Raw genomic sequence first — 24,935 nt, 5'->3', positions numbered from 1 at the left:
CAGCTCAACTCGGCACGGTCGGTCGGGTGGACGAAGACAACACGTGTGTGTGGTGATACGATGTGTGAGTCATCACCCATGTGCACAAAATTAAGTATTCCCAACCTAAGTACCAAATTTGTACATTATATACACTTTTAATAAAGTGTTTCTATCCCATGTGGAACTCCATTCACACACACTTCACTTCATCAAATTTCACAATGTTACAACATATATTAGTTATATTCATATGTGACTTTGGCACGTACCCGTTACAATATTGAAAAAAAAAAACATGAACTAATTTTATTAGAAATTAAATAATTAGAATTCAATTTTTATATAAAAAAAATTTAAATATATAATAATAAAAATTGTAAATAATATAGTTTGAGAGTTATTGTATAAGGTAAATACTATTTTGGACCCTGTGTTTTACAAAAGTTATTAATTAGACTCTCTATTTTGTTAAATGATAAAATAGATCCTATATATTTCAAAATTGTACAAATAACACCCTGAACTGATTTTTTGTCAAAATAAAACTTAATAATAATCTGATTTAGAAATATTATGACAAAACTGGTTACATTTTCTATATCTATTCGTGTTAGAAATTGTCTTAAAGTTGATTATATTAAAAAATAAAATTATTAAAAATTATGCTTAGAATGCTATTTTTACTATTTTAAAAAATATAAGGTCTATTTTGTCATTTAACAAAACAGAAGGTCCAATTAGTAACTTTTACAAAACACAATGTCCAAAATGGTATTTATATTTATTAATTATTAAATAATTATTTTCATTAGTATCTATAACTTTAGTTAAGAATTATTATATGGGTAATTACATAAAACACTATTTTTTTGTAAAATTTTTACATTTTTAGGTTCAAAGTTTTTTTTTTAATATTTTTACGGTATTCTATAAAAACATAAGAAAACTACATAAAATTAACAAGAAAACATCAAAACAACAACAAAATAAAAACAAAACAACATGAAAAATAATATACAAATAATAAAAAATCAACAACAAAATATCAAGAATACAATATAAAAATAAATCAAAAGAACGTATTTTATGTAAACAAAATTTAAAAAATCGTGAAAATATTAAAAATTCCATAAAAACTGTATTTTTATAATTTAGATGTGTGTCATATGTATCAAATTTACTATTATTTTTATTTCAATACTTTTAATTATTTCAGTATAAAAATAATTACGGACTAATCCCACAAGGACTATTTATAAAATAATTTAATAGTTAATGATAGTAATTAGAAAGGGGATTTTGAGTTGCAATAGCATAAAAAGAAAATAAATAACGAATGACAATTAAAATTTTAAAAATAATTAAGAATTATTCTCTACCTCCAACAATCAATCAAGAATAATATTATATTTTATATTATAATTAGACTATTAATCCTGTAGATAATCGTTTATGTAACGTTCCCGCTTCAAGCCTCCATTGGGCCCTTACACCCACGGAAATAATGGCTCTTATACACGAGTATGTCACTCTGGCTGCATCATGGGCTGATGACTGACCCTACAGACCAACACGAGTGTTTCCAGCGTGCTTTGTCCTCACTCGCACGCTTCCTGAGAAAACTTCCCAGGAGGTCACCCATCCTCGAAATCGCTCCAGCCAAGCACGCTTAATCGTGGAGTTCTTTCGAGATGGGCTACCGAAAAACAAGATGCACCTTGTTGACATAGGTAGTACCAATCAATCCATTTAAGCCCTCTTCAACCGTGTAGCCCCATACCTACACGTCTCGAATCATCCCACTCGACCTTCCCTGCGCGCGTGGGATCGCACGCCTACCCGCATTTCCCCTTACGGATCACGGGACTACTGACTGTCACAATCACCCCCCCTTACGGGGTCCGACGTCCTCGTCGACCACACTTCCGGCTGGGTCAAGGCTCTGATACCATTTGTAACCAACCGCTTCAAGCCTCCATTGGGCCCTTACACCCACGGACTAATGGCTCTTATACACGAGTACGCCACTCGCCGCTTCGGATCGATGACCGACCCTACGTACCAACACGAGTGTTTTCGCCGTGCTTTGTCCTCACTCACTCGCATCCCGGGAAAACTTCCTGCGAGGTCACCCATCCTCGAAATCGTCTGTGCCAAGCACGCTTAATCGTGGAGTTCTTTCGAGATGGGCTACCGAAAAACAAGATGCACCTTCGTCGACATAGGTAAGTACCGATCAATCTATTTAAGCTCTCTTCAACCGTGCGGGCCCCATACCTACACAAGCCTCGAATCATCCCACTCGACCTTCCCTGCGTGGTGTGAGATTGCACAGCTTACCCGGTGTTTCCCCTTACGGATCACGGGACTACTGACTGTCACAATCACCCCCCCTTCCGGGGTCCGACGTCCTCGTCGACCACACTTCCGGCTGGGTCAAGGCTCTGATACCATTTTGTAACGTCCCCGCCTCCATCGGGCCCTTACACCCACGGAAATAATGGCTCTTATACACGAGTATGTCACTCCGCCGCATCAGCGGGCCGACGATCGACCCTACGTACCAACACGAGTGTTTCCAGCGTGCTTTGTCCTCACTCGCACGCTTCCTGAGAAAACTTCCCGAGGTCACCCATCCTCGAAATCGTGCTCCAGTGCCAAGCACGCTTAATCGTGGAGTTCTTTCGAGATGGGCTACCGAAAAACAAGATGCACCTCGTCGACATAGTAAGACCAATCAATCCATTTAAGCCCTCTTCAACTGTGTAGTCCCATACCTACACAGTCTCAGAATCATCCCACTTGACCTTCCCCAGGCGGTGTGGGATTGCACAGCTTACCCGGTATTTCCCCTTACGGATCACAGGACTACTGACTGTCACAATATTTGTAATGTCCCCGCTTCAAGCCTCCATTGGGCCCTTACTACTACAAAATTGGGCTTTATAGGCGGTTTTTAAGGGCTTTCAGCGTCGGTATTGGCGAAATTCGCTACCGACGCTGTTCCGGGTGACGCTAAAGGGTTAAAAACAACCGACGCCATAGGACCCCATCGTCGGTTATTATGAGACGCCATAGGGGTCCTATGGCGTCGGTTGTTTCATATAACCGACGCCATAGGACCCCTATGGCGTCGGTTATGATGAAATAACCGACGCCATAGGGTCTTCGTATGGTTTTTTTTCAACTTCCAATTTTGTATTTTAGCATAATTTATATATATATATATTATTTTATTATTAATATAATTAAATTAAGTATAAATTATATATAATAACCATAAATACAAATTAAATTGAAAAGTTGAATAAATACACATCTACATTACTCTAAGTGTTTGTATATTAGCTATCTTTTTATTAATATTTTATATTATGTGTTTGTATTTTTGTAGTATATTAGTATATTTTTATAATTTTTTTTAATATATTAGTATCATTTTTGTAGTGTATTGTATTTTTGTAGATAAAGGGTTAAAATTTGCATGAAATTTTTTAAAAACTTTGAACATTATTAATAACTTTTGATCCGGTTGTCCGCTTGAGGCGATTTTTTTTTTTTGAACTTGGGTATTTTTTGTGTTTTATTTTGCTATAATAGAATTCTTATTTTAAGTATTAGAATCAATGTTTATAATGTATTTGTTAATTCTATTGTGTTTTGGTATATTGGTAAAAACTTATCAATCTATCCTTTTGGTCACAAGTTTATATCCCAGTATAGACCTTTTTTGTATTTTTTTTATAGCTTACTATATCTATCCTGAGCACTCAACAATATATATCCTATGTATTACATCAATATTATTCTAAAATTACTCTAAGCATTTAAAGATTATCTAAATATATATGAAAAATATTCTTATAAAAGTAGGTTGACAAAAGCATACCTTATACCAAAAATTATGTACTTGTCTTCCGATAAAGTCACTTCCGATAAAATCCTAACAACCAAGTTTAAGAGAAATTTAAATCAAATATTATCCTAATTTTACTGAAATTTCGGCAGCATAACGACTATAATTGAACGTTTTCGAAAAATTCAAACCTATTAATAAAAACAAAACACAATTCAAAACAATATGAAATAATCACAACAACATTTAGCAATATAAAAATTTACCACCCATTCGACTGCAGTACATGTATTCACAGAACCTACTTCACTAAGGATGATTATTGAAGATATTCAAACTCATCTAACATGAAAATTATTTCACCCATCGATCCGACGCATTACAATATATTACAGAACCTACTTCACTACGGATGAATATTTAAGATATTCAAACTCTACTAAGCATTCATAATTAATTTATAATAAAATTTAGTGAGTGTATACCTCGAGCTAACTAGAAACCGATCAATACCAAATAAGTCAGATCCTTGCAAATTGACCTCACAACCTACAACATAAAGAAATACTACAAAATTATAAATTTTTTTATTTAGCTACTTACTAGTTATATAATTTATGAGTATTTAGTTACTAACTAGTTAATTTATTACTAACTAGTTAAAAATACATGAATAGAATGAAAATTAGTAACTTGCTAAGTAGTTGTAATTAACTATACTAGCTACTAAAAAAAATAAAAACACATGAATAAAATTGAAAATAGAAAAAAATTGATACAAAATAGAGTTAATTTTTAAACTTTTGTTTCTAAACTAATTTTTTAGAAAACAATTTCTAAACTTTTATTTTAATACTCTCTTATCTCATTCCCATTCACAATATTTAACAAAAATATTTGTTTAAAATACTCAATATATACATATACAATATATAAAATACTCTCTTATTTATCTCATTTCTCATTCACAATATATACACACACAATACATATTCAATACAACACAAAATACATACATATATACTCTCCTATATCACATTTTTCATTAACAATATATATACACACAATACATTTCTCATTCACAATATATACACACAATACATATTTAATAATATAGAAAAACCCTAAAAAAATTTATAAAATAAAAAATAAAGCAATGTACAGTACTAAAATTAGTAGAAATTAGATTTATACCTTAATAGACGTTGAAATACAATATTTTCTCCACTAAAAACGGTGGCCGGAGGTATAACCACCACCACCACTACCTCTACCTTCGGTTTACCCTAAAAAATGAGGGAAAATGTGATCTTTTCAGGTATATAGTTTTAGGTATGAAAAATAGAAGATTTAGAAACAAAAATGAGCTAAAATGGTGAAAAAATGGTGAAATGGGGGTGGTTTTTCGTGGTGGTTGGCGGAGAGGGTTTGGGGTTCTCTGGTTTGGGGGTTTCTGGGTTGGCTGGTCGAATGAGGAAGATGATGGGCTGGGCTAGGGTTATAAACCCTTTAGGCGTCGGTTTTTTTAGAAATAACCGACGCCATAGGGGGGACACCCTTTGGCGTCGGTTATTTCAAAAAAACCGACGCCATAGGTAGTGTCAAAATCCCTTCCAAAAAATTCCAACCCTATGACGTCGGTTCTTTAATATTTACTGAAAAAAAGTGCCTCTAAAAGCTTGGTTTGTAGTAGTGCACCCACGGACTAATGGCTCTTATACACGAGTTCATCACTCTGGCTGCTTCATGGACTAATGACTGACCCTACAGACCAACACGAGTGTTTTCAGTGTGCTTTGTCCTCACTCACACACATCCTGGGAAAACTTCCCAGGAGGTCACCCATCCTTGAAATTACTCCAGGCCAAGCACGCTTAACTATGGAGTTCTTTCGAGATGGGTTACCGAAAAACAAGATGCACCTTCATTCGATATAGTAGTACCGATCAATCTATTTAAGCTCTCTTCAACTGTGCAGTCCCATACCTACACAGTCTCAGAATCATCCCACTTGACCTTCCCCAGGTGGTGTGAGATTGCACAGCTTACCCAGTGTTTCCCCTTACGGATCACGGGACTACTGACTGTCACAATCACCCCCCCTTACAGGGTCCGACGTCCTCGTCGACCACACTTCCGGCTGGGTCAAGGCTCTGATACCATTTTGTAATGTCCCCGCTTCAAGCCTCCATTGGGCCCTTACACCCACGGACTAATGGCTCTTATACACGAGTTCATCACTCTGGCTGCTTCATGGACTAATGACTGACCCTACAGACCAACACGAGTGTTTTCAGTGTGCTTTGTCCTCACTCACACACATCCTGGGAAAACTTCCCAGGAGGTCACCCATCCTTAAAATTACTCCAGGCCAAGCACGCTTAACTATGGAGTTCTTTCGAGATGGGTTACCGAAAAACAAGATGCACCTTGTTGATATAGGTAGTACCGATCAATCTATTTAAGCTCTCTTCAACTGTGCAGTCCCATACCTACACAGTCTCAGAATCATCCCACTTGACCTTCCCCAGGTGGTGTGAGATTGCACAGCTTACCCGGTGTTTCCCCTTACGGATCACGGGACTACTGACTGTCACAGTTTATCCCAGTCTTCTTATTACAATTAATTATGATGAAGCGTTCAATAATTAAATATATTTACTAAGCAGTATTAGACCCAAAGCATGCAATCATTTAACTTAAGAAAAATATTAAATTCTATAGAGACACGTTAATCTAAGCAACAAATTAATTTAGCATATAATTCATTTAACTTATGTTGTATTCTTCACCATAAATAATAATACTTGTCACAATAACATTAGAAGCAAATTATCATTTAAATCTAGAATTTAGAGTATTAGGTAAATAGAAATTTTGAGAATGATAGTAGAATAATGTAAGATCTTATTTAGCGATCGTCTAAACAATGTCAAAACATTAATCATAAAATTAAGCATAGAATAATATAAATAATTCAATATGAAGGAATAAAATACTAATGTTAATAAAAGCATTCAAAAAATCATGTCTCGGGTTTTGAAATAACCCTTAACCTAAAAGAAAAGGCTACTCCATAATCTCAAACATAATGATAAATGAAAATTAAAAGAGTTTTAAGAAGAAAAGCTAGATGTAGATTCTCCTCTTCTCTTGAGTTCTCTCCTTCAAAATGCAGTTCAAAAGTTGCTAAAAAAACCCTAAAAGTCCTATAAATACCCCTAAAAATATCCCAATTTAAAAAAGATAAAAATTTGAAAACTGGTAGAAATCACAAAAGTCAATAAGTTCAAGAGAAGATGGAGAAAAATTCCACGACTACGAGGCCACGTTTTCCCTTCCTGGTGCCCAATTTTGGGACCCCGAAGCATTACTTCTGACCCCCGTAAGTCTCCCTTGAGTTTTTATTATGTTTCGTTTGTTAAGGAATACTCTCTCACTCACGGTCGCTCGGCTTTGGCATGAGGCTATATAGGTTCTGAATGCCCCATACTCGGTGGGGTGATAGGGAAAAAGATTTTTTATTTTTCAAACATGAGTGGTTTCCATGGCCGATCTCAAATGAGTTCAACTCTCCTAATTCCTATCTTTCTGGACCATTCTTGCTACCTAACTTCAAGCTAGTTTCTTCCCTCATATAGTTTTTTAGGAGATGACGACATTAGCTCTTTAATTTATAAATTTGTAAGGACAGAATTAGGACATTAGGGTAGGACATTAGCTCTTTAATTTATAAAAGTGAGAATTCACGACGGTCCTAAAAATATTTTTTTTGGGTACTATCGCTAAAAAAATTAAGTAACTGCTTAAAACTGTCGGGAAAAATTAGTATTCCCGACGGATTATAACAGTAATTACAGGAATAGGCCACGGTTTTAATTGGAATTCGTGAATTTATTGGGCCCTTATACCCGACGGGTAGAAGGGCCCAATAAAAAATCGTTACATACTTCTTGCCACATTTTCCACGTGCCCACCTACTTTTTTTTTTTTTTCTATTTCTCACATGCTCACCTATTTCTTCTCCATTTCTCACACCCTAAAATGAAAATCTTAACTCTCCAAAACCCCACCCACACCTTCGTACCATTGCTCTCCTCTCTCGCCGTCTTCTTCCCTCTCTCGATCTCCCTTTCTTCTCGTCTCTCTCGTCCATCAATCTCCACCCACTCTCCTCCGTTGGTCTCCCTCTCATCTCCGTCGCATACGTTAGACCACCACCACCTCCCGTCGGTGTCCCTCTCATCTCCGTCTCATACATCGAACCACCACCACCTCCCGTCCGTATCCATCTCTCTCGTTCTCTCTCTCCGGGCTCGGTATAAATACATTTATTTATTTATATATATATTTATTTTGTTACCGTATAAATTTAATATGTTTTAGATTTAGTTGTTATTGTAAAAAAATTAATTAGTTATTTTATTTTAATTTAGGTAAAATAATAAAACTAATGCATGAAAAAAAAAGAAAAATACAGATTTTTTTGCCATTAATGGCAGAAAATTTTGTATTTTTTCTCTTCTTTTTACATTCCCGATGATTTAAAACCGTCGCCTATATCCTGTTATAGGCGACAATTTTAAACCGTCGGGAAGTCCACATTAGCGACGGTTTTTAACAGTCGCCTATTTTGCCCGTTTTGCGACGGTCGTATAGGCGACGATTATAGAAAATGACTGTTTAAAAACGTCGGAAAAAACTATTTTTGTAGTAGTATTCACTCAGTTTTGGGAGAAAAATTAGAAGCTTGAACATATGTTGGCCGGAAGAGTGGGTCCCCATCTTCCTCCTAGAGCAAATTATTTAACAATTATTTCTAACACATTCTTTTATTTTTACTCTCGCCAAAACAATACTATAATTATTATTTTACTTTTATTTGTTGTTGTTGCTTTTTTTTTTTCATGTTGGGAAGATATTTAATAGCCTTTTCTCGGGCTTCTATTATCCTTATTTCTTTTTGAACATACTTTTTTGTGTGTAGTACTTATGAATACATATACTTAACCATATTTCATTACTTTTTATTATGTATTTATACTTCTAGTATCCCTCTAAGTGACTTTAAAATAAATTTTGGGTCACTTAGTCTGAATGCAAAAGGATAACATATATTATATTAGGTCCTTAGTTTGCAAAAAGTGTCATTAGCTTGAAAATTTAAAGATGAAGTCAAATACCAAACTCCAAACTATTAATAGTACTTGCGGAGGTGATCAACATTCCATGCTCTTAGAATTAGAGATCCATCCATGTGCTTTAGCTTGTAGGTCCCAAAGCTTATTTTATCTTCAATTTTGTATGGTCCTTCTTAATTTGGGCCGAGTACCCCCAATCCTGGTTCTTGAGAAGCAGGAAATGCTCTCCTTAAGAACAATTCTCCATATGCAAGCTTCTGGTCTTTGACTTTTGAGTTGAAATATTTTGCCACTTTCCTCTAGTATGCTACCATGAGTATTTGAGACTTCTCCCGGAGTTCTTCTACGAGATCTAGTGATTCCTGTAATAGGACTTGGTTTGTAGCTGGATCATAAGTAGTTCTTCTATGGAATGGGATTGTACTTTTCACAGGGACCATAGCTTCACATACATACACCAATGAGAACGGGGAATGTCCAGTGGTTATTCGGGTGTTGGCCCTGTATGCCCATAGTACTCGTGAAAACTCCTCTGGCTAATTATTTTTGCAGGCCAAGAGTTTTTTCTTGAGGGTGACTTTTAATATTTTATTCACGGTGCCCGAGGCCTTGCTACTGTGGAGAAACTTTTAATAACTCTGTATTTCTCACAAAATTCTGTGAATGCATCACAGTCAAATTATTTACTATTGTCCGAGACTATCTTATGGGGTAGTCTGTACTGACAGACAATGTTTTTGATTACTAAATCCAAGACTGTCTTGGCTGTTATGGATTTTATCAGCTCTACTTTTGTCCACTTCGTGAAATTGTCCACTGCAATTATGGTATACTTGACTCTACATTTTTCCTTTGGGAGAGACCCTATGAGGTCAATGCCCCATATTGTGAAGGGTTAAGGGCTTGTCATCAATGTGATTTTATTTGGAGGGGCTCTTGGGATGTTCGCGAACCTTTGACACGGGTCACACTTTAGGATGTAGTCCATGCAATCTTTCTTCATGGTCTAGGTCGGGGTTGGGGTCGGGGTCTGGAGTTGGGATCGGGGTCTGGGGCTGGGGTCAGGCTTTGAGTCTGTGTCCGAGGTATAGGGTCCAGGGTCTGGGGTCCGGGTCGAGGTCGAGGTTCGGGGTCGAAGTCTGGGTCGAGGTCGAGGTTCGGGGTCACATGGGTTCTATTGTCCGTGTCTAGGGTTAGAGTATGTGAGCAAAAATATAAAATATAATATGTTCGACAAAATAAATTATTTTTGAAAATTAAAAACTACATTTTAATATTTTCTGTTTTCTAATTTTTTAAAACTCTATTTTTAAAAACTGTTTTTTAAAATTTTTACCAAACAACCTTTATTAGTTTTTAAAAGTTGTTTTTCTTTTTTTAAAAATAAAAAATAATTTTTAAATTATGAATCCAAACAGTCTCTAAATCTTTGGCCAATAGACTAATATTGTTTTAGTGTTGTTTAATATTAAAGTATAATTTTGGGCAACTTGTGGCTCACTAACTTGCATTGGTGATGCTATAATAACCAAATAAATAATAATAACAAATTCGTGAGATATATAATTAAAAACACACATTTTTATAACATGTATTTGCAAATTGTTCATCATAAATTACTATAAAGATGGTTGTTGTACGATCGAGATGAGGATAGTGCTATATAATAATATAATGTTAAAGTTAGTACTTGTGTGTACGTTATTAATTATAAACTGATTTACAGTCTGAAACTGCTTTATTAATTAGGAAGTTACCATGCAGTTTCGTAAGGCTACAAGGAAACAGCTAGGGAACTTTCATATAGTTAAATCCTTATATACAAAGCTAGTTCCTATATATATTTTTTATAACTAACAACCATTTATAGAAGAGAGTAGTACTATTCTATATCGATCATCTTACATAATTAATGGAAAATAAGTCTATGCGTTTGTGGATGTTGGACTTTGCAAAAGCTCTAATAATAACCACTTCATGAAATGTCACGGAGAGCAAGTGACCAAGTGGGAATCGATCCACTATATAATATATTAATGTTCGATGATGGCGTTTCCTACTATATATAAATATTGATAGGTAACACATTACAACAAATTTTACTTTTAGTCACAATAAATAAATTTGTGATTAAAGTGAAAAAATTGTGATTAATTATAAATTATGATTCTTATATTGTAACTAAAAGGTCTATGACTAAAAGTATTAGTCGGAAAAATTAAAATTTGTTGTGACTAAATGTATTTTTAGTCACAATACTTGTTGTGACTAAAACTAATTTAGTGACAACTTGTAACTAAATACTATGTTTTGACACTTGTAATATTTTGTTGTGACTAAAAGCTACATTTAGTCATAAAAAAATTATCACTAAAAGTAACAGTTTCTTGTAGTGAGAATTTTTAAAATATAAATAGAAGTTATAAAAATATATTCTAAGCATTATTATGCATGCATGCGTATGCATGATTCATGCCTATATATTTTTACACACATATTCATGGCATTATGAATCTATGCTATAATCTATATAGCAAATATATTGTTAATTACAAAGTTCTAATTAAAATATCATTTATATATATTAGTAAAATATTTTATTAATTACTTTTTTTTATTATAGTTTAATTTTAAAAATTTCAGCTTTGGTCATCAATTCGTTGTCGCAGTGTTTTAAACTACCTTTCACTTAATTTTAAACTATTTATACATCTTATAAAAAAATTAATCAAATTTTCACAGCTATATATTTTTAGTATCTATTGTTCATTCACATTTATAAATAATTTAGTAACATTTTTTATTAATTTAAGATTACGCATAAGAGTTACAAAATTTGTCATTATCATCTTATTGCAACTCTAGGCATGATTTATATATATATATTTATATATATATATATATATATATTCAAACTATGTAACTTCTAATTAATTTATGTTACTATTTTACAAAATCAATTATTTTATCGTACTTAATTATTTAATTTAAATATTATACTATATAAATATGTAAATATATATTTTTATATATTTCACTTTAAAAAACTACTATTTTTAGTAACAATTTTTTAATCACAACATAATTTTGTTGTGACTAAATGTGACTTTTAGTCACAACAAAATGTTACTTGTAACTAAAACATAGTATTTAGTTAACAAGTTGTCAATCATTTAGTTTTAGTCACAACAAGTATTGTGACTAAATATACATTTAGTTTTTTAGTCACAACAAATTGTAATTTTTGTGACTAATACTTTTATCCACGGACCTTTTACTCACAACATAGGAATATAATTTATAATTAGTTACAATTTTTTCACTTTAATCACAAGTTTTGTTGTGACTAAAAGTAAAATTTTTTGCAGTGTTTTAAAATATAAGATGTGTTTAAATATTAATTAATATTATAAATTATTCTTATTTCAAAGTTTTGAAAATGATCATTAATTACATGAAAAAATATTAATAATCTAAAAATAGTAATATTATATAATTATACACAATTGTCATGAGAGACTAATTAGAAAGTATAATAACAAGAGTCCTGAATTACCTCTAATTATACGTTTAATTATATACTTAATTTAAACAAATGCACCTAACCTTATAATTACTCCAAATAAGTACACTTAATTCGAAATAGCTGTCCAATGTAAGAAGTAATGTAATAGATTACAATGATACTGTAAAATTGATTACATTATAAATTAATCCTCTCATTACATTATTGAGAACTATATCACAAAAATTGAATAAAATAAAACCAAAATGATGACACCAATACAAACTTTTTATATAAATATAAATTAAGGTCGAACAATTTGTTTTCTAATATTCATTCTACTAACAAACTATTAATAATATTATAATCAATTCTAATTATTATTTTTATTTTCTTACATTACCATTACCATAACATTCTACCATTCCAAATCAAAGCTCACCAAATTTTAAGTATTTCAACCACTACAAAGAAAAACTACGTACATTTAGTGACAATTTTTTAGTCCCAGTACATAAATTTTTTATTACTAAATGTGACTTTTAGTCACAAGGTACAAAAAATTAATTGTGACTAAAACATATTATTTTGATACAAGTAATTGTCATTAATTTAATTAATTTAAGTCACAAAAAATATTACAACTAGAAATACATTTAGTCACAATAAATTATAATTTTTGTAACTAATAATTTTAGTCATAAATCTTTTAGTAATAACATAAAAATAATTTTATAATTAATTACAATTTTTTACTTTTAATCACAAGATTTGTTAATATGACTAAAATTAAGATTTTTTTATAGTAAATCACAAATTTCTTAATCATATGTAATATTTTAACAAGTAATTAAACTCAAAGGTTAGGTATATTTTACGTACAATTTACCCTATATATATAAATAAATAAAGGATATTAAAGATCAAATTGATCACATATATATATATAATATTATATATAAATAAAGTATATTAAAGATCAAATTGATCATATATATATATATATATATCCCAATTACCGTGATATTTCTTCCCCCCAAAAAAAGGAGAGAGTCTTCGTCAATGGCGCCTTTTCTTTTTTGCTGTCTGCCTCACCAAAAAGAATATATAGTTCTCAAAAGAATCGTATAATAATGCAGTACTGGTTTAATGGTAACCATGCATTTTTTGACTAAATTTTATTTGTGTCACTCTGTGTGGAAAGATATATATAAAGGCCTATTTGCATTTGCTACTTAATTTATAGTAATACTTTCTATGTTTAGTATTAGAAATTGATATACATTTCTACAATACTAAATTAAGTCTAGAATTTTCTACACATTTGTAGAAAAATATACTCTAAACTTTTAGATAATTGTAGAATAATTTAGAATTTTCTAGACATGTAAAAATCCAATAGAACATAGGCATTTCTAGAAAACTTTAGTCTAGAAGATTCTAGTTATGCATGCTTAAGAAATATGTAGAAATGTATAGATAAAATCCTTGAACTAGAAAGATCTAGAAGAAATAATTCTAGCCATAAAGTGTAAGGGGTGAGTAACTATAAATACCCCATCAAACTTCCAAATTGTAACCAAGCTTGAGTAGCCAAAGCAAGTCTTTTACTACTAGCCTACTACCTTGTCTCCTCTCTTACTACACACATAAAAATTAAAACACTACATAACTCTTCCTTGTCCCACCAATCATCCAACTTATCAATATCATCAAACTATTAACTACATATCCACCTATTCTAAACAAAACCAATACAAATTTATTCTCAAACCATCAGTGGTATCAGAGCCCCGTTCGATCATATATCACTGGGCGTAATCTTTTTCACTCATCAACATGAGTTCGGAGTACAATCGCTCTTCACTACCTCTTCCAATTTTCCATGGAGAAAACTATGATTTTTGGTCCATCAAAATGAGGACCTATTTTCGATCACAAAATCTATGGAAAATTATTGAAGAAGGAATCACTATTCCGGAAGATATTACATCTCTTTCGGAAGATCAAAAGAAGGCACTCGAGGATAATCAACAAAAAGATTCTCATGCATTATACTGCTTGCAACAAGCTATGGCAGACAATCTTTTTCCACGAATAATGGGCGCAACAACAGCAAAAGAAGCATGGGACACGCTGCAGGAGGAGTTCCAAGGAACAGTCAAGGTACGCACAGTTAGACTACAAAAGCTTAGAAGAGATTTTGAGAATCTTAAAATGAAAGATAATGAGACTGCAAAAGATTACTATTCTAGAATTAAAGAAATAGTAAATCAAATGGGAGCCTATGGAGAAATAATTTCTGACAAGAATATAGTACAAAAGATACTAATTTCTTGTACAGAAAAATATGATTCAATAGTTTCTGTGATAGAGGAAACTAAAGATTTAGAAACTCTATCACCAACTGAACTAATGGGCTCTCTTGAAGCATATGAAAGTAGACGAGAAAGGCATAAGGAAAGTGAAGTAGAAAATGCCTTTCAGTCTAAAATCAATTCGCGGTCTCAAAAACCAAAAGCTGATGGGAAAAAGACACAAGAAAAACAAAAAGAAAATAACGACAAGTATCCTCCATGTGACATTTGTAAAAGAAAAAGTCACTTGGAGAAAGACTGTTGGTTCAAAGGAAAACCACAGTGCCAAAATTGTAAAAAATTTGGCCACACTGAAAAAACTTGTCGTTTAAAGAAATCCCATCAAGCTAATTTTTCCGAAGAGAAAAATGATGAAAATAATCTCTTCTATGTCTGCCAAGCTGCAACAGAAGAAGGAAAAGATACTTGGTATCTTGACAGTGGTTGCAGTAACCACATGACGAAAAATGAAAGCATCTTTTGTAGTCTTGATAGATCCAAGACTAAAGTCAAAATCGGTAATGGTGACTTCATGGAAGCAGTCGGCAAAGGCACCATTGCCATTGACACTAAAAAAGGCAAGAGATACATCAATGATGTACTCTTAGTACCCAACATTGATCAAAACCTACTTAGCGTAGGTCAAATGATTGAAAAAGGGTACTCTTTGCATTTTGAAGGAGATTCTTGCACAATATATGATAAGCAAGATAAATCCTTTCAAATTGCAAAGGTAAAAATGAAAGAAAATAGATGCTTTCCCATACAATGGAGATATGCAAGCAATGTGGCAATGCAAGCGCAAACAGATGAGTCATGGCTATGGCATAGAAGGTTTGGTCACTTCAACTTCCATGGGCTTAAGATCCTCAAGCAGAAGAATATGATGCGAGACCTCCCAGCAATTAAGGAGATCAACACAGTCTGTGAAGGATGCATGCTCGGGAAACAACATCGACAACCTTTTCCATCTGGCAAAGCTTGGAGAGCCAAAAAGCCACTGGAGCTAGTCCATACTGACGTCTGCGGGGCAATGCGCACTCCATCAAATGACCAAAACAGGTACTTCATTCTCTTCATTGATGACTTTACTAGAATGACATGGGTTTATTTTATGCAACAAAAGTCGCAAGTCTTCGATATTTTCAAAAAGTTCAAATCCCGTGTCGAAAGACAAAGCGGTCACTACATCAAGACAATTAGAAGTGATAGAGGCAAAGAATACACTTCTAATGAATTCAACAAGTTCTGTAAAGATGAAGGGATGGAGCACCAACTCACTGTTGGATACGCACCAGAACAGAATGGTGTATCTGAAAGGAAAAACAGGACTGTTTTGGAGGCAGCAAGAGCCATGCTGCTAGAGAAAGGTCTCCCAAAACGATTTTGGGCAGAGGCAGTAAGCACTGCAGTCTACTTGCTTAACCGATGTCCAACCAAAGCCGTGCAGAATAAGACGCCAATCGAAGCTTGGAGCGGACGTAAGCCATCAGCAAAGCATCTCAAAGTCTTCGGCTGCATATGCTACAGTCACATTCCAAAAGAGAAAAGAGGCAAGCTTGATGAGAAGGCAGAGAAATGAATCTTCTTAGGCTATAGTACTCAATCAAAAGGTTATCGAGTCTATAGTTTAGAAACAAATAAGCTAATAATCAGTCGAGACGTAAAATTTGACGAAGATGCTGCATACAACTGGGAGACACAAGAAGTTGAAAGAAAGACAGTCAATATTCCTCTACCGCCAAGACAAGAAACTGATCAAAATGAAGTTCTTACTCAACCAAGAACACAAGAACCTGCACAAGTCATAGAATCTCCGCCAGATTCACCAGTAAGGCGAACAAGACCACTATCAGAAATCTACGAGACATGCAACTTAGTACTTATGGAGCCAGAAAGCTTTGAAGCAGCTCATAAACAAGAAGTATGGAGAAAAGCTATGAATGAAGAGATAAAGATGATTATGAAGAATGAGACTTGGGAGCTTGTAGATCGTCCACAAGACAAAGATACTATAGGAGTCAAGTGGGTCTACAAGACAAAGCTCAACGCAGATGGCTCTATCCAAAAGCACAAAGCAAGATTAGTTGCGAAAGGATACTCACAACAATACGGAGTCGACTACAACGAAACATTTGCTCCAGTTGCACGCCTTGACACTGTTAGGGCTTTAATAGCTCTAGCCTCACAGAAGAAATGGAAGATTTTTCAACTCGATGTGAAGTCGGCATTCCTAAATGGTTATCTTGAAGAAGAAATTTATGTGGAGCAACCTCAAGGGTTCGTGGTACAAGGACAGGAAGATAAAGTCCTCAAATTGAAAAAGGCTTTATATGGCCTAAAGCAATCTCCACGAGCCTGGTATAGCAGAATTGACAACTACTTTACCGAGCAAGGATTCATGAGGAGCAAGAGTGAGCCAACTCTTTACATCAAAACTCAAGGTACGAATGATACACTAATTGTTTCTTTATACGTTGATGATCTCATCTACACAGGCAATAATGAAAAGATGATAAAGAAGTTTAAAGAAGACATGATGAAAAATTTTGAGATGACCGACCTGGGATTAATGCACTACTTTCTCGGGATCGAAATAACTCAAAAAGAAGATGGGATCTTCATCTCACAAAAGAAGTATACAGAGACACTATTGAAGAAATTCAAAATGGAGGGATGCAAGACTGTATCAACTCCATTAGACAACAACAAAGCTCTCAAGAAAGAAGATGGCTCACCGAAAGCTGATGAATCAAAATTTCGAAGTCTAATTGGTAGCCTACTATATCTAACTGCTACAAGACCAGACATAATGTACGCAGTTAGTCTCCTATCAAGATTCATGCATGATCCAAGTCAAGTTCACTACGGAGCAGCCAAGCGAATCCTCAGATACTTGCAAGGAACAAAATTCTATGGAATATGGTACAGAGTTACAAGTGACTCAAAACTTGTTGGCTACACAGATAGTGACTGGGCAGGATCCATGGACGACATGAAGAGCACTTCAGGATATGCCTTCACACTTGGATCAGGAATATTTTCATGGGCATCAAAGAAGCAAGCAACTGTTGCACAATCATCAGCTGAAGCAGAGTACATTGCGGCGAAGAATGACTACAAGCCAAGCTATATGGCTCAAAAGAATACTTGAAGACATGGGAGAATTACAAGAAGAAGCTACAAAGATATATTGCGATAGCAAATCAGCTATAGCAATGGCGAAAAATCCAGTATTTCATAGTAGAACTAAACATATAAGCATCAAGTACCATTTCATCGGGTGGAAGCGAAAGCAAACAAAGAAATCGAGCTCAAGCACCGCAAGACCGAAGAAAGGTGTAGCGTACATATTCACAAAGGCACTACCAAGAGGCAAGTTCGAGCTACTACGAAACATGATTGGAGTTACAGAAATGTGTACCAAGGAGGAGTATTAGAAATTGATACACATTTCTACAATACTAAATTAAGTCTAGAATTTTCTACACATTTGTAGAAAAATATACTCTAAACTTTTAGATAATTGTAGAATAATTTAGAATTTTCTAGACATGTAAAAATCCAATAGAACATAGGCATTTCTAGAAAACTTTAGTCTAGAAGATTCTAGTTATGCATGCTTAAGAAATATGTAGAAATGTATAGATAAAATCCTTGAACTAGAAAGATCTAGAAGAAATAATTCTAGCCATAAAGTGTAAGGGGTGAGCAACTATAAATACCCCATCAAACTTCCAAATTGTAACCAAGCTTGAGTAGCCAAAGCAAGTCTTTTACTACTAGCCTACTACCTTGTCTCCTCTCTTACTACACACATAAAAATTAAAACACTACATAACTCTTCCTTGTCCCACCAATCATCCAACTTATCAATATCATCAAGCTATTAACTACATATCCACCTATTCTAAACAAAACCAATACAAATTTATTCTCAAACCATCATTTAGTGCCAGGTCATATATGATCACTAAATATATGGACCAAAAATTAGTCAAATAAAATGAAAACTTTCTACAAACCAAAAGGTCATTAAAAAAAAATAATAATAGATGTTGTAGTTATGAGACATATCTATTCTATATAAAGTGTGCCTATATAACTGAATTCTTGGTTTATGAGAAATTCATGGGTGTGACTTTTTATTTATATTTAATAAAATAATAAAATATTATTTATATATAATAAAATAATAAAACAAAAATAAAACAAATCCCATTTAAACTGATATTTGATATTTGAATTGATATTATTTATATATAGACAATATTATATATTGTTCTCATATGATATTATTTAAACAATAAATTTATTATCCTATTTTGAATTTAATTAAAACCAACAATATATATACCTTTTTTTTTTTTTTTTTTATTTTTTTAGAAAATGAAATATCAACTTCATTGAAATGAGCATTCTAATTACAAAATAGCTTGAAGATCAGCTAGAACATTATTCTCAAGAATGCTACGATCAGAGTAAAATCGAGAGCGTCTAGCCACAAAATGTGCCACTCGATTTGCTGATCGTTTAACAAAACGTAAACTAGTATCTGGGGAAGAAGACAGTAAAGTTTTACAATCCTTAGTAACCAAACCAAATACCGAAGACATTTGTTGTGTACTAAAAATTGCTTGAACAGTGAGTAAGCTGTCAGTTTCCACCTCCATTGTATTCCACCCTTTATTCTTGATCCAACTAAGGGCCTCCTTAACCCCTAAAGCCTCAACTACCTCCGCCTTGTAATCCCCATGGTAATATTTAGCAATAAAATCAATTATTTGGCCGGTTGAATCACGTGCAACCACTCCAAACCCATAGGCATTTTCCTTCTCAAATATAGCGCCATCGACATTGATCTTGATCGTATTAGAAGCAGGTGGAATCCATTGCTCAATGTTACTACCATCATGCAAAAGAGAGGATGATAATAAACATGTTTTGTCTTGAGCTTTACGCCAATGATCAAGAGTAACCCAAGCCGATGAGAGAATTTGAGTAGCAGAAGAAGCTTTTTTATCCCAAACTAAGGTGTTTCTTGCTTTCCAAAGAGCCCAACAGATCATAACCACACGACAAATAACATCATCATCATAATTAGCAAACACACTATAAAGCCAATGACCAATAGTACCTTGCGAATCAGCTAAAGGAATCAAATCAACCTTGTGCCAGCAGCTTAGAGCAAGCGGGCAGTTGAGAAGAACATGAGAAGGTGTTTCGGCATGTAGTTGACAAACAGGGCAAGTGGGAGAGATACTTACACACTTAGTAACCAGTTGGAGGCATGTAGGAAGAGCATCAGAAACTGCTCTCCACATGAAATTTGTCACTTTTGGCGGTATTTTAAGGTGCCAAAGTTTGTGCCAGAATCCCGAATTGTTTTCCCCAGACCGAGAAGTCTTCTGAAGTTGCAACATAGCATAGGCAGACTTGACAGTGTAGCTGCCTGTTCTATCCCCAGTCCAAGACCAACAATCTTCAGTAGCTGTGGAGCTAAGAGGAATTCCAAGGATGAGAGCTGCATCCCGTGTGTTAAACATATCTTGGACAAGAGAGACATCCCAGCTTCGAGTTGAGACATCAAAGAGAGAGCTTACCATATACCCATCGAGACCCGGTCCTGTAGTAGAGACATAGGGGTTGACAGAGTCAGGAAGCCAAGGTTGCTTGAGGATATGTGTTGAAAGACCAGTACCAATAGTGATTCTAGCTCCTAGCCGAACCAGATGCTGTGCACTCCAGATGCTACGCCAGACAAAGCTAGGATTATTACCCAATTCAGCATTTAGAAAATCAGTGTGAGGGTAGTATTTAGCTTTGTACACCTGACTAGCAAGAGAAGAAGGAGAGTAGAGAAGTCTCCAGCCTTGCTTGGCTAACATAGCAAGATTAAAGTCATGGAGATGTCGAAAACCCATACCCCCAGAGTCTTTAGGTGCGGCCATACGATCCCAAGACATCCAGATGATACCTTGTCCATTTGAACTCTTTGTTTTCCACCAAAAGCTTGCCATAATTTTCTCAATGTCTTGGCAAATACCCAAAGGAATAAGGAAAACACTCATGGCATACGTTGGGAGAGATTGGATGACAGTCTTAAGCAAAATTTCTTTCCCAGCACGAGAAAGAAATTTACCATCCCAACTGTTGATTCGGTTAACAATTTTGTTTTTGAGAAAGCCAAGAATCACCGTTTTTTTCCTCCCAATAATATTTGGAAGCCCCAGATAGAAAGAACCAACAGTTGCTTCGGCCATTCCAAGAATAGAAGTGATTTGCTCCTTAACCGAAGTTACTGTGTTAGGACTAAAAAAGATGGAAGACTTGGTGACATTAACACGCTGTCCCGAAGCAAGCTCAAAAGTGTGAAGAAGTCTGTTCATACTACCAGCGGCATCAGATGTGGCTTGCGTAAAAGATAACTGTCATCAGCGAAGAGCATATGCGTAATAGAAGGTGCCCCATTAGCCACGCGACAGCCTTGTATGATTCTGTTAGCCTCATAACTCTTGATTAAAGCTGAAAAACCTTCAGCGCAAATGATAAACAGATAAGTAGACAATGGATCACCTTGACGAATCCCACGAGAAGGAATAATTGGCCCCAAGATATGACCATTATGAACCACAGAATATCTGACAGAGGTAACACACTTCATAATAAGATTAATCCATTTACTAGCAAATCCCATCTTGACCATAACAGCTTTCAGATAGTCCCACTCGACACGATCATATGCCTTACTCATGTCAAGTTTCAAGGCCATGAAGCCTTTTTTACCTCTTCTTTTCCGCTTCAGATAATGCATGACTTCAAAAGCAACCATAATATTGTCAGATATAAGTCTACCAGGTATAAAGGCACTCTGTGTGGGAGAGATAATAAGATCAATCATGCCTCTCATCCTGTTTGCAAGAACTTTGGCCACAATTTTATAAGAGACATTACACAAGGCAATAGGACGCAGATCACCCATAGTAGTAAAGTTCTTCTTTTTAGGAATCAGCACGAGGTGAGTGTCATTTATACTTGGTGGAAGTTCCTCAGTAACAAAGAAATTCGTAACAAGTTGCACAATATCAGGACCAACAGTTTCCCAATCTTTTCTTTGAAAGAAGCCAGGACCCATGCCATCAGGGCCTGGAGCTTTGTCAGGATGCATTTGAAATAGAGCTTGCTTGATTTCCTCAGGAGTAACCGGTTGCAAAAGAGTCTCATTATGAACATTAGACACAGAGCAATTGATGCCTCTCACAACAGTATCACAAGTGATGCCTTCAGCATTATACAGAGAGGAAAAATAATCAACAATAACATGATCAAGCCCCGAAGACCAGTTCTTCCAATTACCAAAGATCGTCTTGCAATTGAACAATTTCATTACTACGTTTACGAGCACTTGCAGTAGCATGAAAGTACTTACTATTTTTGTCACCCGCATGTAGCCAAAATTGTTTTGATCGCTGCTTCCAATAAATCTCTTGTTGAGCTAAAATCTCAAAGTAATTACATTGTTCTGCAGAAAAATCATCAGTAGAAAAAGGGCCAGTAGCCGACTTGAGATGGCTCATTTTTTTCTTGCTTTTATTTAATCTCTGTTTAAAGCTTCCAGTAATTTCATATCCCCATTCAGTTAAAATTAAACTACACATATGAATTTTTTCAGCAAGAGAAACATGTACATTTTCATCCCAGCAGTTTTTAACCAACTGCCCACACAATGCCTCACGGCCCCATGCGTTCTCATAACGAAACAAACGGACTGGTCTGAAATTTATAGTGGGGTCGGGTTCAAGCAGCAGGGGTGTATGATCAGAGGAAGTATAATCAAAATTGGACAGCTTAGCTTCAAGAAAAATAGAGAACCATTCATGAGTAGCAAAGGCTCTATCTAACCTGATTTCAACATGTGCAGGACCTCCTCTTCCACACTCCCAAGTGTACTGGTAACCACCAAGAGCCAATTCATCAAGACGGCAGTCACAAAGAGCAAGATTGAAGCCGTTGATGAGGGTGTCGGGGTAGGGGCGGCCTCCTTTAACGTCACCGTTGGAAGTAATGTTGTTGAAATCTCCGATTACGCACCATGGGAGAGTCGACTCAGCGGCAATATCACGGAGCAAATTCCAAGTTGTTGCGCGGAGTGAACGTTGGGGTTCACCATAAAAGCCGGTCAGCCTCCATTTAGCATACCCAGTGATAGAAATCTCCATATCAATGTGATTGTTGGAGTATCCTAAAAGATGGGCTTCACTTGATATCTTCCAAAATAGTGCAAGGCCTCCTTTTCTTCCTTGGGCTTCAACAGAGAAACAACTTTCAAAGCCCAATTTGATTTTTACCCTCTCCACAATATCTTTCTTACACAAAGTCTCACAAAGGAACAAGAACTTGGGTTTCTTACTGACACAAATGTCAACTAGGAATTGTAAGGCCCGCGGGTTCCCAAGCCCACGGCAATTCCAACTTATGATATTCATAATGATTGGTGGGCCTGGAAACCAGGGCCCACCGAACTCCCATTTTTTGAAAGACCAATATTATCTTGAACAAGAACATTATTGGGCTCATCATCATGGTCCACTTCCTTAGACTTTGCCACATCAGCAGCTTTATATATGGCACTTTCCATTCTTTTCCTTTTTAATTCCACCAAATCCATATCCACATCAGAGATATACATAGCATCATTCTCTATCACATTAACGATAGGATCAAAGATAGCCTTATCAAGTCTTTGACCAACCTCCCTAGAATCATGGGATTGAGATATTGGAATGCCTTGATTGCCGTGGGTGTTATGATGCAGCTGGTGAGATCCCACAAAATCAGCTTGTGTTGATGGCGTTGGAGTAATGGTGCTCGGACCACCATTGTTACCGTCGGCTCTTGGTGGTTGATCGGCAAAGCTGGTACGCAGCCATGGAGAAGCTGTGAGGAAGCTTTGCTTTCTTGATGGGGCTCGCATGGCTATACCATAAGGTTTTTCAATGTCTTCCAATGGAGTATCATATAGCTTGTGACACAAACGCTCGGAATGGCCCATTATACCGCAAATAAAACAAAAGGTTGGTAGATATTCATACTTGAAGTTTGCATAAAATGACTCACCACCTTTTTTTCTGAATTTCATGCGCCTCTTGAGTGGGACGTCAACAGTCAAACGAACTCGAACCCGCAAATATTCACGCCATACACCTTGAAAATTTTTCGGATTCGATTCCAGATAAACGCCCATATAGTTCCCTGCTTGTTGTACCGCCCTTGCAGTTTTGAATCCAGATTGAAGATCGTGGATTTGCACCCAAATGTCCAGCTTATTTAGTGCAATTGTTCTCGGATTATCACCCTTTTTCAGCCGCTCAATAATTAACTGCTTTCGATCATACGTCCATGGGCTTCCCGTTAACACTCTTTGAATATCGATTTCATGAAAAAATTGGAAGAGGAATCGATTCTGTTCAATGATCTTGACATACATTCCTTTCCCCGGTTTCCATAAATCCGCCATAATATTTTGAAATATCATGAAGTCCGACACTTTTCCCGTTAGCAGTCGTCCGACGAGGCACCACCGATCGTCAAACTCGAGTTCTTCCACATCCTCCTCTTCATAAACCACCTCGTTATCTTCCTCATCGTCAAGACATATACTTTTCCATTTTTGTTCCATATCCTTGTTCACTCCACTAGATGAAGCCATTGCAGAAAAGATCAATCAAACAATTACCAGTAAACAATTACACACAAAAAAGAATCACTCTAATGTAGAGAGACAACACACATGTCAAGAGACATGACTAGGACATAAGAGTGGTACATGATAAAATTTCATTGTGGAACATAATATTTAATTAGATTAATAGTAATATTACAATTCTAACAATAATAATATATATACCTAATCTTGTACGTTCTCATTTTTTCTAATTTTTTTTATTAAAGTTAATTATTTTAAATAAATAAAAATTCATAATAAAAATCTAATTTCTAAATTTTCTCTATTACTATACTATTTTGAATTTAATTAACAACAATAAAATATATGTACATATATTTTTCATTTTTTTAATATAAATTTTCTATAT

At 35.0% G+C, this 24,935-nt stretch overlaps 1 protein-coding gene across 1 annotated transcript; it reads right to left on the bottom strand.

The window, feature by feature from the left end:
* Positions 1–21,226: 21,226 nt before the first annotated feature.
* LOC133037166 (uncharacterized) lies at positions 21,227–23,327 on the bottom strand. The gene is made up of 2 exons (XM_061114011.1): positions 22,235–23,327; positions 21,227–22,122 (listed from the first exon to the last, which is right to left on the bottom strand). The coding sequence occupies exons 1-2, from the start codon at positions 23,325–23,327 to the stop codon at positions 21,227–21,229; spliced, it is 1,989 nt and encodes a 662-aa protein (XP_060969994.1).
* Between the last annotated feature and the right edge of the window lie 1,608 nt (positions 23,328–24,935).

Source organism: Cannabis sativa, chromosome 4 (genome assembly GCF_029168945.1).
Source record: "Cannabis sativa cultivar Pink pepper isolate KNU-18-1 chromosome 4, ASM2916894v1, whole genome shotgun sequence".
NCBI classification, from domain to species: domain Eukaryota; kingdom Viridiplantae; phylum Streptophyta; class Magnoliopsida; order Rosales; family Cannabaceae; genus Cannabis; species Cannabis sativa.
This window is presented reverse-complemented; position numbering and strand designations above follow the sequence as displayed.